General features: G+C 44.8%; 1 protein-coding gene across 2 annotated transcripts; it reads left to right on the top strand.

Annotated features, from left to right (window-relative positions):
* The first annotated feature begins 7,754 nt into the window (after positions 1–7,754).
* LOC115387699 (uncharacterized) lies at positions 7,755–11,758 on the top strand. Of its 2 annotated transcripts, none has more exons than XM_030090532.1 (11): positions 7,755–8,241; positions 8,420–8,526; positions 8,645–8,773; positions 8,862–8,904; positions 9,001–9,084; positions 9,195–9,276; positions 9,613–9,684; positions 10,080–10,136; positions 10,305–10,388; positions 10,648–10,747; positions 10,840–11,758. In XM_030090532.1, exons 1-11 carry the CDS (start codon positions 8,175–8,177, stop codon positions 10,900–10,902), a joined length of 888 nt encoding a protein of 295 aa, XP_029946392.1. In that variant the 5' UTR covers positions 7,755–8,174; the 3' UTR covers positions 10,903–11,758. The 2 variants fall into 2 exon arrangements, with proteins under 2 accessions (XP_029946392.1, XP_029946391.1); XM_030090531.1 differs by having other exon boundaries at positions 7,764–8,241; positions 8,859–8,904.
* Positions 11,759–16,249: the final 4,491 nt, after the last annotated feature.

Genomic DNA, 16,249 nt, shown 5'->3' with positions numbered 1-16,249 from the left:
CGACTCCCAGGCTTAAAGGGGAGAATAAAAAGCAGCCCGGTTCAGACAGGGAGGGCAAAAGAGAGAAAGAAGGGCAGCCTCAGTAATGGCTGTAAGGTAAGGGGACGAGCAGAAAATGTGCTCCAGTAATAAGGGGAAAGTGTAATAGAGCAGTTGGCAGAACAGATGGGGTTGGCGATCGGGGAGAGTGAGGGTGATGGGTGTGGGGTGTCGGGGTGGGAAAGAATGCGATCATGGTTTTCAGGCCTGTTTTGTTTCATAATACTGTAACTAAGGAGCCGCATTTCATTCCCGAGCGATGCATGTATATGCCGGGGCCTTTGGCGGCGGGTTCTTGAGCGGCTCCCTGTGTCAACCTCACAACTTGTTATTGTCTTCTGTTTAGGTGTGTGTGACCGAGCCGAGCCGAGCTTACACACCCTGTCAAACATGACATCTCGTTTACACTGTGACTGGCGCACTCCAGACTAACCCTTTGGCCCGCAGTGGAAAATAAATGGAAGTCAACAAGCAGAGGCAGATTCTCTGTGTTCAGATTACCGAGGTCCAGTCAGGAGGGCCTCACTATTTACACGGCGGTGATTGTGCACACAGTAGAACAGTAGCCACCACTGTGGTCATTTAGAAGAGGGTTCGGAGGGGAGGGACGGAGGGAGGGGGGGGGAGTAATTCGAAATCTTATCTCGCCAGGTGAGAGCCGTCGACGTCTTTATGCTTCACTGCCAAAGAAAATTAAAGCCATTCGTCTCCCGCTCCTCATTCTTTGGAAAATTCCTTTGTGAGAATCTGATTTCATGGACATTAGTAAAAATAGCTGAGCAGATGCTCATGCAGATTCAAATCGCACGGGCGCGTGGCAGAAGGCACGTAGCTCACCTGCATATCTGTGTGTGTGTATATGTGTGTGTGTGAGGAAACATGTTTTTCACCTGATGATAATGAGATGAAGAAATATGCAGAACGTCTGAATTACTTTTATAAATCTCCCTTTTTGGTTGAAGTGAGGTCAGCCAGTTCATAGTTCTTGTAATTAAAACAAAACACTCTCATGGCCGTTCTGTGATTCAATTTATGTTGGTATGCTGCAAAGTAAAAACTGTTTAAGGCTGGGAATCGATTCTGTTTGAAAAAGCAGAAGAAATTATGATTTTTTTTTTCTCTCTCCTTCAGTTAAGTGAGAGCTTTTTCGCTCCACATCTCCAAGGTATTACAGACTTAGTCTCTGGAACTCTCGGGCCTCTTATCCAGCTATAGACCAATTCTTAATAGAATTAAAAAGGATTAATGGACTCTTTAGTATGCTCTAGTTCAGGCCCACTCCTGCAGCCGCACTGCTCTGCATATTATTAAAGCTCCTATCAAAAACACCCTGGCATTTGCCTTTATGTCCTGATATGTTTACAGGAAACAAAACTAAAACATTTTATTGCATGTTCCAAGTGTGTAAAGGCTAAGTTGCAAAAATGTCTGTTTTCTAATACAGAGAAACAAACAAGAAAACCTTGTTGTGAACTAAGCTTGCATATTATACTGCCCACGCCTGAGCAGTTCCTGCAGAGATAAATTACTATATGATGTGTAACATACACCCATTTCATTGTCTGTGTAAAGGTAAGGGAGTGTGAGGACAGTTCAACAAAATGGAAAAGGCTATTTGTTATCCACCTGTTACTGTCTCAGTGTCACAATAAAGAAAACCACGAGGAAACACACTCAGCTGTTCATATAAAACCTCCACGATCTGAGTCAGGACGATAACATGCAAGTTGGATTTTAACACGACATTCTGCAGCGATGCAAACTTATCTGAGAGAGACGAGACGCGTTGGACCAGATACCAAAACATGTTGTTTATACAGTGCTGTCTGGAGAGCGACAGGTATTTAGTGCACGTGTGGAGACCAAAGGTCTGCTCAAGAAAAAAAAAATTGCCTTTTTGTGTTATTATTTCACGTGAAAGTACATTTGAAATTAGACACATTAAAGTTGTTCAGGCTGATTTTAAAGTCAATGTCAGTCGTGCATAATGCATGGAAATGTGCCAGAGTGTGTCTGGATTTATATTTACTGTCATAGGAATTTAAATCAGTTTACACAGCCACAGTGGGGGCGTGTTGCCATTAGGGAAGCACAAAGACACGCTTCAAGGTTGGATCAGGGGGAAATTAAGATTAAGTGAAAAGTTAGTGTCAAGTTAGTGGAAGGCAAGTATTTACAGCTGACTTCAGGGAAAGTCTGAAGGGTTGCTGTAAGTTGCTGGCTTGTGTGTGGTTACGGTTGTGTGTGTGTGTGTGTGTGTGTGTGTGTGTGTGTGTTTTTCTGTAACTCACAAGACTGCCGAAAGCAGACCGGAATGCAAAAACAGGATCATGGGAATAAAAACAATAGTCCTGGCCTGGAGGTGTCAGTGACGACTGCAGCGAAGAGCTGGGAGGAGCATCTTAAGTTCCAAGGTCAACAAGCTAAGCCTCGTGCAACGCACACACTCACATGTGGTGGTAATATAACATTGACATGACACTCAGTCAATGTTGATACACTGGGGGGGGGGAAATAATAAAAACAACCCATTTATTCTTTAAACTTAAGCTCACAGCTGATTTCTCTGCTCATGATCGTTGTCTGAGGAACTGATCTCACACTCGGAGCTTCAGCTGTCATTAGCAGTGTGTACAAAACATGGAGGCCAGCGTTCAATGCCACCTTGCCCAGTGTTTGTGTATTGTAGTGTGTTTTCCTCTGGTTGTGTTCGGATGTGCTTATTTTATTGGAATACTCGGGGCATTCCACTCCTCTATAGCGGCTCAGGTTCATGAATCACTCATTTTCCTCAGCACGCCATCATAACCTGACATATTGAACCTACTGCTGCGCTTTCCCACATAAATCATCTCGTCCCTCTGTGCACCGTATAGAAATTATTGAACAGTATTTCAAAAGCTTTGTTTGGCCAAGGCTGTTTATAAAACAAGAGAGCACTGAAGGTGGAATTTTATTATCTATAAATTAGTATGGTGGGAACAGTTGGTGTGGAAATTATAAAGCCAAGGTGCTGGGTGGCTAAACGCTGCAGTGCATCGGAGGAAACGAACGTGTCCGGTACAGTGTGTGCTTCTTTCTTCTCGTGTTTGTGTCCTTTTATCTGTGCTTATGTAAATGCAATGATAGCTTAGTGCCAGTAGCTTAAAGAGCATGCTCACAGCGGCAGCACAATATTCCTCTGAATTCTGGTTAAGAATGAGCTGATCCCTGTGTGTGTGTGTGTGTGTGTGTGTGTGTGTGTGTGTGTGTGTGTGTGTGTGTGTGTGTGTGTGTGTGTGTAGAACTGATCCACTGACATCACTTGCCAAGGAAGGCTTGTATATGATCGGTAGGAGATATCACACACTGAGCACAGTATATCAGATATGTTTAATGACTGTAATAGCTCATAATCTGATTTGCTGCCCAACACATTGTGTCTGTTAGCATCTCTCACTAAATCTTTTCTTTTTTTTTTTTTAAGTCGCTGGTAAACTGATGAGACATAACATATATCCATCCATCTGCAGTATAGCGGTTTCTGCCAACCATGAAACGCCGGTGCATCGTTTAAAGATCGCCAGTCCATCACGAAGCAAAGACTGAAAGACAGAGGCACTCTCATATTCACAACATACTATTTAGAGACATAAATTGACCTCAAATGAATGTTTCTGGAAAGCAGAGTAGAGAAAGTCGACCCAGAAACACCCATGAGTCAAGACTTGAACCAGGGATGCTCTCACCGTGAGGCTAAAGTGCTAACCACTGCTCCACTGTGGGCCACAGCGGCTCTTACAGCTTGCGCTCACAGTCATTTGGGTGTAATAGACGAAAGTCGAGCTGACAGTTACAGCTCTGCCGTCTGACTCTGTCCTGTAATTACTCTCCTTCGCTCTGGTTTCGGGAACAGACGATGAGAGCGGCGGAAAAGCCAGTGAAAGAAAAACTTGTCAGCGGATGAGAAATGACGGCCATGACAGGAAGACGATCCCATTCCTGAATCTTCAGAGGTATACGTCTCAACGCTGAAAAGCCGGAATGAGGACAATAATTAAAAAGGATGAGGACGAAGTAATGCAGTCAACGATGCAAATCAGCTGCTCTAATGGACACTGCTGGGATAAATGTCATTACTGTGAGCAGTCAGTCAGAGCATCAAAACCGCCGAATTAGAGGGAAAATGGTCTATAAAACAGACTTTTTGCACTGCTGATATTTTCACTTGGAAAATCACAGGTGGAACCAATAACCTTAATGCAGCTGCACTCTTTAGCGGCGCCCCGTGAAGGCACCGCGTCTTTCCAAACGAACACACATCCCGTGTTAATGGTATTAATTTCACCTGTGCTTCTCCTGCCATTACATCTCAAAGCGACTGCTGCTGCTAAAATGGTTTTGCATTAAACTGGCTTAAATGGGGAACTTTTAAATCCTTTTTTTTATTTTCACCATGAGCTGCGGCCCTCATTCCCTCTATTCCCCACTCTCCACTTTTTTTTTTCCTTTTTTTTTTTTTTTTTTTCAGGTGAGTGCCTCAGTGATCCACAGCACAACCAAACACAAGGCTTTGTTTATTTAACAATAGGGATCAGCCAAGTGTGAACAGCTACACAAGAGCCGCCCTAACAAAACATGACACTGATAGACACACAGACTTAACTGACATTTTACAGCACTTCAGCAGCTCCCCATTTACAAATCCGTGTCCCCCGTAACTATCTGCCATGTCACTCAGCGTGAGGTGAGCCTGTATTGGATGCTGTCGCAAAACAACAGAGAGCGCCACGCAGCGAGCGGCTCATAAACAAAATTAACCAAATGGGCGATCTGATGTCAATTTTTCGCATACTTTCTCACGACTTCGTTTAATGCGAGTGCATGCCAGCGCTTGTAAATTGCATTTGCGTGTGTGTCGAAACAAATGGTGGTATTCCATTGAGCTGAGTCGCATTGTATTTATGTGCAAGCTGTGTGCGTGCGTGTGCGTGCGTGTGTGTGTGTGAGAGAGAGAGGGTTCAGAAATAACGGAGAGCAGGATATAAAAATCCTGATTGTTTCTGAGGGATTATCCTTCACAATGCACAGCTTTATCAGAGAGCCTGGACTGCTGTAACAAGACACGCTCGCCCTGAGTTTGCCCAGCCAAATACTTAGACTTACTCCACCAGCAAATCACAGGAGGGGGAGAGAGAAATGAAGAGAGCGGAGGAAAGAAACGCTGGGGGAAAAGGAGAGCAAAGAGCAGGGAGAAGGACTGAGGAATGGGGGCGAGCGAGGGAAAGTGGAAGAGGAGGGGAAGAGCGATATAAACAGAGAAAAGCAGAAGTTGAACAAGTTTAACTAGAGGCCACGCTTCAAACAGAGAGGTTTGTTTTCTGACAGAGATCCCTCTCAGGAGATTGAACTGGAAAATAGATTACAGTAACCGAGGAAAGTTGTGCAACATCTGTCTCGGCACCATGTGAAAGAGAGTTGCATCAAGCTATACGGTGCCGTGACTTTATGTTGCAGCCCGACTGTGCTTTATATCAGGACGTCGATAGGCTCTCAGGCGGGGACCGGTCTGGAAGCACATATCTCTCAGATATTGAATGTTTGGCACTGTGGAGCAGAGGTGTTCCTGATTGGATTGTTTTATTTGCCTCCTTTTATAAGACTTTCTCAGCAGGATCGGGTTGCTGTGCCCAGACTAACCAAGCTGCGGTTTTAGAAAAGAGAGAGAACAACCGACATTAGAAGTGACTTTTAAATTTGTGCATGAAGGGGAGCTTGGACGCGTTGGGGTTGAGCATTGTGTTACGAGAGGCCCGCGTTCATGTATTCACACGCTGCCATGACAGCTCCGCCGAAGAACATTTGCTCAGACATGCTGATTTGCGTTTACTAGGTGTTCGGTTTTTGTGCCCGGATGCCGTGTGTGTGTTGCGGGAAACACTGACACATTTTGCCACACCGTTCGCGCAGCTGTGTGTATCGGTTCCTCGGCAAGTGTGTCATTGTGAGTATTAATGTGCTTTCTGGCAGTGTGGCGGTGTCCCTCCGCGATTTTCAAACTTGTGCCAGTGGGGGTTTCAGGCTTCAAGCTGAGCCAACTGGACACACACTCCGAAACAGTCCCAGCATGCTCCGACACTCTCTAAACTCACCTCTCCTTTGGTCCTGCTCTCAGATTGAGGGATTATGAATATTACCATTTTATTTGAAAGCGCCCCCGCTGGCTCGGTGCTTTCTCCTGGGCTCCCTCACTTCTGACTTTGAGCTTTGGGGAAAATCCGTAACGCGATCAAAATCTCCGGGAAGCAGCTCTCAGCTTGTGTAATACGGCTGGAAATTTTTTTTTAATCTATAGAAAATCCTCCCGGCCGGGGTGTGAACATGATATTGTTTTTACAAAAGGAGCCGCTGCTGGTCTGTATATGCTGTTTTGATTGCGGTCGACTTTCTACAGGGTGTATTTTGAAACCGTGGCGGAGCTATGCGAACTCAGGCCAAACGGGGTTCTGAGCAGCTCTATTGTTTCAGACCCACTCAGGATTCTTGTGATGTTGCTCTGCCTCTGCTCTGACTCCACAGCTCGCTCACCCCAAATGGCGAACCCCGTTTTTGTTTCGAACTTCGCTACATATTATTCATGAAATACTCACCTCCTATTTTTTTTTTTTTTTTTTTTTTTAGCCAAAGCTGTGGCGTCCCCCTTCACACGCACAGAGAACAAAGGTTTGCGTGAATGCGAGTGAGACAGGAAGAGAGCTGTTTATCTCTCGTCACCGCTCTAATGAACGAAACAGGAGAGCTGAGACACATCAACAGATGACTCAAGAACAACGGAAATGTAATAAATTACACTGAAACTCATTTTCAACCCTTTTGTATTCGACTCATTCTCAATTCGGGGCTGGACGTCGAATGTTTGGAGGGGCTGAAGGAGCCACAGCACCGTTCGCTCGCCTCTGTTTATGCAGATCCGGAGAGGAATGGCAGGATATCCAAGAGTCCCGCTGTTACTTGATATCTGTGGAAAATGCATCAGATGATTGAAAAGGTCCACATCCGCACACTTCCCCTCCAGAGATCCCAACTAAATTTATTCACCTACAAGTTTATTCATGCCTGTTGATAAATCTTGTGTCCTTTAATTCATCGTGTGATCAGAAAGGCGGGGCGGAAACCTGCGAGTTTTCTCAGAAGGAAACACCTTTTAGCTCGAATTTCCACGTGAGAGAGACGGAGGACGGTGCGTGGGGACGGAGCCGTGGAGGTGGATGGGGGCCCCGGCCGACTCACACAGAATACAGTCTGTGTTTTCTCGGTGGAGCAGAGAAGATGCAGTGTAAATGAAGCGTGCTGCGCCGTGGCGGCTTGTGCTTTGTCTTTGCGCCGTGTTTGTGTGTATGTATTTGTGTGAGGGTGGGGGGGGGGGAATGACAAAGGGGCTTTCTGAGTGCTCGGAGGCCTCGGTCCTCTCACGGCCATAATGCTGGGACGACTGCCATCCTCAGTCCTCAGACGTTTAAATCTGCTCAGCTGTAATACACCCACCTGGGTTTTAAACACATCCTGTCTCCACACACAGTCCTCGTCTTCATTTATTTTGATTGGAGTGGTATTTCTGTCTCCCTCCATGATGTGTTTCTGACCTTTGACAAGGGCCTCCTCTTGTGTTTGCTGTGCCTAACTGCAAACTTAACAGAAGGGGCCAGTTACGTCAACAGCACTGAAGCGGAGGGTTTTAAAAGTTCTGCAAATAATTTATGAGCGGGGATGATATGGAATGACGTTCTGGCTCCGTTCCATATATTTTACAGCTGAGCGCTCCAGGTGGAACCACTATAAGCAGTACATCAAAGGGCACATGTTCATATTCTCGGCTGAAGTCAGCGTTACACTGAGGAGAGGAGAATTTGTGGAGTGGCCCACCTGTGTGATGTGACTACATTAAAAAGCTGAGAGGAAGAAAAGCTCATTAGATAACACTAAGAATATCTGTCGCAGCCACAGCCCATGCAGAACACTTCCTTTCCTTCCATTGTTTATATTTCCCAGCCTCCACACCCCATCATGCATTGCGTGTATTGCGTCTTTCCGGCCCACTTCCTCATGTTGCTGATCACCTTCTGCTATAAGGAAGTACGCTTCAGAACGTCAACAAAATGAGAAACCAAATCCTCCTAAAGATCACGGCCATCACTCTTTTAAACTTTGGAAAACCCTCATATTGTAAGTGATCTGATTTCTTTACTGTCTTTCTTATTTTCATTTTTATTTCACTTTCATTTGTTTCGTTGTTGTGACCGTGTTCAGGGACATTTTCTTTCAGTCAAACTTCCCATTTTCAGAGCTTCCATAGTAAATCTGCATTCTAGTTAGAACATTGTTTATTCTGACTGCCTCACAGCCTGCATTGCAAGAAACTATTCTTGCAAAAACATAAAGACTGCCGAAGGATTCGAGTATCGATATGAATGCCCTGAGGAAAGTGAAGTTCATGTCAGTTCACACGGGGTAAGTCAATAGTGTGTTTTGATTTGCTTTTTTGTTTATCTCTGTTTATCTTTTGTTTATCGTGTTGTGAGAAAGTGTGAAAGTAAATTAATGACAAAATTCAACCCCACCCCACCAGACTAGCCTTGTCAGTGCACTTCGGGACCACCTCGATCCAGACCTTTCAGAGGAAGTGATCAAATTCAGCCGCACATCGCTCTTCTCAAGGGACTGCTTGGATATCAAAGTAGAGTGTGTATTTACATCTGTGAGTACATACTGTATATACATTTTTTTTTAATGTCTTCTACTGTCTGACAACATGAACTCACCATAAATTTCTGTTTTTTTAGAAGGAAGGCCATGAGGAAGACAAATGTGTGGACATTAAAGTTTCCCGTAAGGCACTGAGATGTGTCAAATAAATATATTCTTTATATTATGTCTTTAGATTAAAAACATAATGTAGCATTTTCATGTTTTACTTTTAAACAGAGGAAACAACTGAGGAAACAACAGAGAGACCAACGGTGACAACAGAGGGGAAAAAGAACGCACCAAATAAAACTTATATATATTGTAAGTATTAACTTTGTGTTGAATTCCTGAGTAGGGATCCCATTAAAATATTCCAAGTAAATGGATAGCTTAAAATTTATTTCTAACATACATTTTTTCCTGTTTTTAAGGGATTGCCAGTGGGATTGCGACTATTGTGATTGTCGTCGCTATGATTGCTGGAAGGTTCTTCTGTTGGAAAAGGGGTCTGAGGTGAGTTTTGCACTTTTTATTCCCTGTGAAGGGAGAATTAAAGCTATTTGGTTCACTTTTGCTTGTTAAATTATCAGCGTCATATTTGCAGGTCGGCTGGGGGATAGGAAGTCATGTGTGTGTAGTATCGCTTTCTGTGAATTCTAAAACAAATGTTTAAAATAATTCTATTATTTCATTTTATTACTTTATTGAAATATTTCTTCAATTCTTGCTGCATTTAAGGCGAAAAGTGCAGGAGGTCCCAGCAAGTGATGAGCAGAGCAGTGAGACCGGGTGAGCTTCTATTAGTGGATGAGTCTTGAAGTGTTGTCTCTGTCATTTCATGTATTACAGGAACGGACGATGTGGAAGTGGTGGGAATAATGCAGAACAAGCTCTCTCCCTTCAACGTGTGCCTGATCAACGGTGAGGTTTTCACTTTCACAACAAGCCATCCACTCCGACTCCTTACAAGTGGTGCTTGGCAGGGCAGGCTAAAGTGTGTGTGTGTCTGGATGTGTGTGTTTTTAATAACAATAGGAGGTCTAGACTGTAATCGGCTAAAAGCTACCTTTGTCTCCTCAGTATTGATCCTGAGTCTGATGGCGGGACTGCTCAAGCCCTCAGTCTGGGCGGCGGTTTGTTCAGCGGGAGGCTTGTGCCGACTGAAACGTTAGGACCAGAATTGGTTTCTTTCCCTTCTGCCTGCAGCCAGTTTTCATTTAAAGCTTTGGCTGGAGCAGCCCGTTACCTGGACAGGCAGTGAATGAGATTTTGCAACAGATCCTGTGGCACTCTTAGCTATTGTGTTTATTTTGCAGTGACAACACAACAGCCCAAACCATGAACACAACCTCTTCTCATCGAGCTGTGAACGGGTAAGTTTTTGGCTGCAAGACGTTATTATTTACAATTAGTATGTTGACTTGATTTGACTTTCTTCCATTTAATAATAACAATAAGAATAAATGGCATGGAGGACTCACCCTGTTTTTCTGCTGTGATCATCTGAAACATCATGACGGTGAGCACTCGTCTGTTTTCAGGAGAGCCAACAACGGGAGGACCGCTGGCGACGCCGAAGCTGAAGATCACGAGAGTGAAAGACGGTCGCTGCTGTGTGCTGATGGGTGAGACTGCCTCTTCCTCGCTTCTCTGCTGTGATCAAAGACAAACGCATGTCACTCCACAGATTCACCTTTTCGCTGTTTAATTTTGTTGGTGCTTGAGCGGCTGTCAGGATTCCTCCAGAGGCGGATCTCTACATCCGGTTCCAAACCTGACGGGCCGGTCTGAATGTCAGAACTTGTCTGACATCTGTTGAAAGGGGAGCAGAAGCTGTTCATCTCGACCCTTCACTTCTCTGCTCCTTCTTGTTTCCGTCTGCAGAGCCACCATCCAAACTTCTGACATGACAGGTGAAGCCGGAGCCTCGATGAACGAGTCCGGCTTCCACTCTGAACCACAGTCCAGCTGCTCTACTGAGCCGGTAAGGCAGACGCTTCGACCTTTTTATCACTAAATGTTGCTTTTTATCATTTTTGTATAATTGAGTAATTTAGCTTGTTTGTTTCGTTTTAGGAGTTTGACGTGGAGTCAACAAACAACAGTGAAGATTTACAGGAGATAAAGGTGTATCAATAAAATATCTATTTTATAAATTTATAAATACCTTAAAGGACAAGTTAAAAGATTAATATAATATAATATAATATAATATAATATAATATAATATAATATAATATAATATAATATAATATAATAAAATATAATATAATATATATTAATATCATATAATAGTATGTGGATTTTTTACTGGCATATTCTTTGGGATTAATTTAACTGAATTGAATTAGAATAATATAATCTCTGAATGCATCTAAATGTTTTCAGGATGTGATGTATTCATTAAAACTTCCACTGAAGACAAATCAGAGAACTGTATGCCCGGGTAGGGCGTGCAGGACTGGTGAACAGTCCAGGCTGGGGCCTGTTTTAGTCAGCTGGCTTCCAGATAACTAAGATCCTAAATTGCATAAAGTGGTGTACAATATCAAGTGATGAAAAGCTCAAAATGCAACAAGGAAAATTTCACTTTAGACCAGTGTTGCATTTATGTTGCTTTTCCACTACGTGACATTTTGTAAAAGATAATTCCAGTCAATACAGCACATTTATTTGTTTTGTTGCATTTAAAGGCCTATTTATTATCTTACCGTACAGAAATGGCCCACATTCCCAAGTGCTTCTTGAAAGAAGTTACTATAGATATTGCTTAAAACAAATGGTGTTACCAAAGAATGGGTGAACCAGACATACCAGAAAAATCCACATACTTAGCTGGGAGACAACTTATATCATGTTTTTCAGATGTTAGAGCAAAAGTCATATTGAATATAATACAAGAGTGTTTCCTTGTTTTTTGTTTTCAAGTGGCATTTGTGTCATTATTGTTTATGTTGTTTTTGTCAATCAACTGTAAATAAACTGATTAACTTGGGACTGTGGAGTCACCCAGATGTTCACTGCCTGCTCAGAGAGGTGCAGATCTTGGAAGTGCAACACAGCGCGTTTGAGCTTCAAACCAACAGGGGGCAGTAAACACCCATGAGTCCCTCCTGAAGGCGCATAATTACACTGCCTATTAGTTTTGTTAGGAATGCAAATGCAATTAATGCTTATTTAGGAACGACTGCAAACGCTTTCTAGACATACAAAATATAGATTCTTTGAACATATTGAATTTCCATCATCAGTCACTGAGGGTGGGGTTCAAAAAATATCATCAATGACTGTATCAAAGCTCTCCTACAGTACTGCTGATTGACTATTGTGGGGTTTTTCTGTGCAGTGCGAGTGTCTATTTCCTTGTACAGTGCTCTGATTTATTAATCAACTGTAATAAAAGAACATTGGAGACTTTAATCACGACTCGGTTGTTTAAGTGGTATATACAGCACCTTGCAGCACTTAAAAGATTGGCTGCCCCTGCGGCTTGATGTATGATAGTAATTACAGTAACACACAAACACACAGGGGCCCGGAGTGAACTTAATACATCTCTATTCACTATCTTTTGGGATCTGCTGACAGTTTCCGTGGATCTTGATTTGTCAATGTCTGCTCCTATTTTAAGCTTCCCTAAATGTGCAATGACCTTGAAAAACCCTCCTTTTACCTTCCTCGATGGACTGAGTGCCGGTAAGTGAGTGTGCCCGGAGGTTGGAGACGATGTCGCTCACGTTTGATTTGTTTGTGCGCGAGAAGTGTTGCTGGTGAAAAGAGGGTGACTGAATGGTCAAGGCCTCGGAGCCGCCCCTCTTGGGGAGTCTCACTGAGAGGACATGGGCAATGCAGGGGCCAGGCAGATGGCACATAGGCAGGGGGCGGGTCAACGCATGTCGTCATACATGTGCAGCATTCAGCACCACGGGCGAAAAGCAGCTCTATGGGCGAGGCAAAGACGCACGAAGACTGTAATTAAGGATGGATACGCTATGCTCCGATGCACATAATAATTGCATATTGGTTAATTAGTTACCTATCACACTTCGCCGTGAACAGGATTATGAGCAATCAGGAAGCAAAACTCAGCGGGAACTGAGCACTGATCACACATCAGGGATAAGAGGGCTTAGGGGAAGCTACAGTAGATGGGCTGCAATAACCCAGACACTCGCGTGTGTCATCCCCAAATGATCTTGCTGATCGCAGTGTTTATGCGTACTCTGGAGTGTGCTAAAGGTCGCGCACTGTTGCATGCAGCCGTGGCTTCACAACGGCTGCAAGGCAACAGCGTTGCATTCAGAAGTCTGTAATCTATACTTGCACCACAGTTATTAAAAGATTACATCAGGGATCACACTACACTATATGATTAATTAACCTTGACTGATGCTTTGAAAGCCGGATCCAGCGGAGCCAGTATGCCCACTGGTCTGCATGTGCACGTACATAAGATGGCTGGAGCACCACTGGAGACGGTCTTAATATCACTGACTCAGGGTTACTGTGGCGAAACAAAGCCGAGCTCCATCCACACTGGTGGCACCAGCCCTCTCATCCCTCCTCCAGGCTTTTATTAGTGTCTACCAAAAACGCTGGTGCTCTCAGAACCTGACAGCGTGCTTTTTTTTTCTTTTTTTTTTGCCCCCACCTGTCTTTGATCACTTTGCAAAGTATACTTTGGATGCAGACTGGTGTTTGACAGAATCATCATCCCAACCAGCAGGTCAAATCTGCATATGCATACTGTGTGGTTCAAAGGGGAGCTGACTCAGGAAGGGGCCGGGCTGCTTGGCTTCTGTCCCTCACTTCACACAGGGCACCGGAGCGAGCGGCACAATACTGTTGCGACCTGCAGGAAAGGCCATGAATAAAACATCACTGCTGTATTAGTGTTTAAAGACCTCGTTTCATTCGCAGTCTGAATTGTGAGGTACGTATATTGAAGTTTATGCATATGGAAGAGCGGAGGATTAGTCATAATTGGTGTGTGTGTGTGTGGATAGTCCTTTAACACGCTGGCACATACGCAAGTACACAAGCAGCTACGCTATACATCAGTGTGGCAGCCATATACGCACACGTCGCAGTTTTGGCCCTTCCGACACACTCCCAGAGAAACCCTCAAGCATGAATTCTGTATATTTTCAATAGTCTTTTTTTTTTTATTATTAATATGTGCTGATACAAGGTCGCTTTGACCTGCAACGCTGCAATGATGGAAACACCCACAGAAAAACCGTCCCCTTTGGCCCAGACAGCTGTCAAAGCAACGACTGTGAGGGATTAAAACCAAATGAGTCAAATGAACGGCGTTTTCCGAAAAGAAAACAGAAGCCAAACCGAAAGCGTTATATTTACTTCAATTTACAAAGATCTCAGCAGCACATGATAAATTATCCATTTGATAGAAAAAAAATCACAGGAGCACATTATCAGTGCTCTTCCTGCCATTCAATCTGTTATATAAAACCACTAACACCTTGTTCCCAAGATCTGAGGCCTTTAATACTGTCTAGCTTCTACTGTGCGGAGCTAATTAGCGGATACAGATAATTAGCAGATACTCAGAATATCCCATTCACTCCTGTTGCAGCCAAGAAGTGGGCTGAAATACACAGGCTGGAGACCGAGGGAAGGAACGTGCAGACACGGTTAGGCCGCTCCACACTCACAAAGACACCCAGAGCAAGAAAAGTCCCGTTCGGATTCAACCTGCTTTATGTGAATGAACTTTTTTTTTTTTTTCCTAAAGGAAGCATCCATCACACCAAACTACAATCACATCCCCTCCTTTCCTCCACAACTAGACTGGATTTATGAACGAACTTGGGATCTTACAAGCCAGCTTGATCAATTTAAGCCATAAAATGATAACTTATAGTCTGCAAAACCACCGACGGAAAGCCGTGAAGTGGCACATCCATCTCCTTATCTGGAGGCGCTCCCGCACAGCCGGCCCGCCGAGCCCTTCTTCCCCCCCCGCCGTCCCGCCTCCCTCGCTGCCTGCAGCCGTGTGTTTTGTGACATCTGTGACATCTCTGCTGATGCCGTCCCCGCTCTGTCCCCCTCTTGGCTGGTCTTTGCAGACATAATGACCCTCCGCTCCCCCGCTGCTGCTGAACTCTCACCAGTATCCTGCTCCCACCCCACCCCTCCTCTAAACTGCCCTCCTGGTGCGATATGGTCCGCACAAAAAAAAAAAAAAAAATGTCTGCGCGTGAAAGGGTCAGCAGCGAGCGGACAGACTGAGAGCCTGCTGGGACCGCTGTCTAATGATAGACCGGACAATGCCACAGCTCACTCTCCGCCGACACCGAGCCACGGGGATCAAACAGCACTGTGTCAAAGGTTGGGCATCATACCTTTTAAACAACTTCCCCACATAATCACTGAAGCACACCCATGCCAGGCCGGCCACTGGGACGGAGAGGAAGCCGTGTAAAGCGTTTGCAAACAGAGACAGAAAGCAGGAGATTGAGGGCGAGTTCACGGCAGTAAATTAATACCCACGGTGTTATTATTGTAATCAGAGGTTTGGAGGGCTGTGAATGGTGGAGAAACTCCCATTGTGTGAGCCTCCGTCCAACAGCGTGGGCCGCGGACCTTCTACTGTATAATCACTATCATTTACCACAGCACAGCCCTCCTCTGTTTATTGCGATATTAATCTGGGATAAACAAAGCTTTTGACAAAACAAATTAACACTCTGGAAGAAGTGCTGCACTAATGGACTCCATTGAGATTGATATTAAAAAGTGGAAGAGCTGAAGGAGAAGACATAAAAAGGAATGGGAGGTGCTGGAAAAAGAAAAGGAGCTGGCCCAAGGTGACGCACGTTCCTCCTCTCTTGAGGGGGGGGGGATGTCTGTCTAAACAGTGCTTCTCCCCGGGGCGGGACCCAGCGGAGCACCGGAGATCAGCATCAGCGAGTCACGTCCAACACGACGAGGGACGAGGGCGGAGGAAACGATGATGGCGATGAGAACAATGAGGATCAAGACGACGACGATGATGGCCATCTTGAATTTCCCATTAACTCCTCCACCCGGGGGTGAATTGTTTTATCTTCAATTCCTGATTGTTAAAATACATTCAGCCGTCCTCGGCTGACCGGTGAGGGGCCGCTTCGGCACGGCGCCACGCTCACTGAGCCGTCGCCCGTCCGACGCTGCAGCGGAGCAGGATTCATGAGCAAACTGTCCTTTCATTTGTAAACACAGAGTTTCCGAGTTCGGCTGCACAGCAGAGTCATGTACCATCCAGCACACGCTGCCCCTGTGGCTCATGTGATATTAGCAGGGCTTTCTGTCTGAGCCTCATCGCGCTCCTCAGCCCCATACAATGTTACTTACGCAAGTGATTAGAATAACAAGAAGAAATGGTGGCAAATCCTTGTAATCCTCCGGCCTTATCTTTCTTTAACCGTCTCTCTCTCTCTCAGCCCCAGGAGTCACGGCTAAAAGCCGTCCTCTGGGCCCCTCT

This window comes from Salarias fasciatus, chromosome 4, assembly GCF_902148845.1.
Source record: "Salarias fasciatus chromosome 4, fSalaFa1.1, whole genome shotgun sequence".
NCBI lineage: Eukaryota > Metazoa > Chordata > Actinopteri > Blenniiformes > Blenniidae > Salarias > Salarias fasciatus.
Note: the sequence above shows the minus strand (reverse complement) of the source record. Positions and strands in the feature narration are given on the sequence as shown.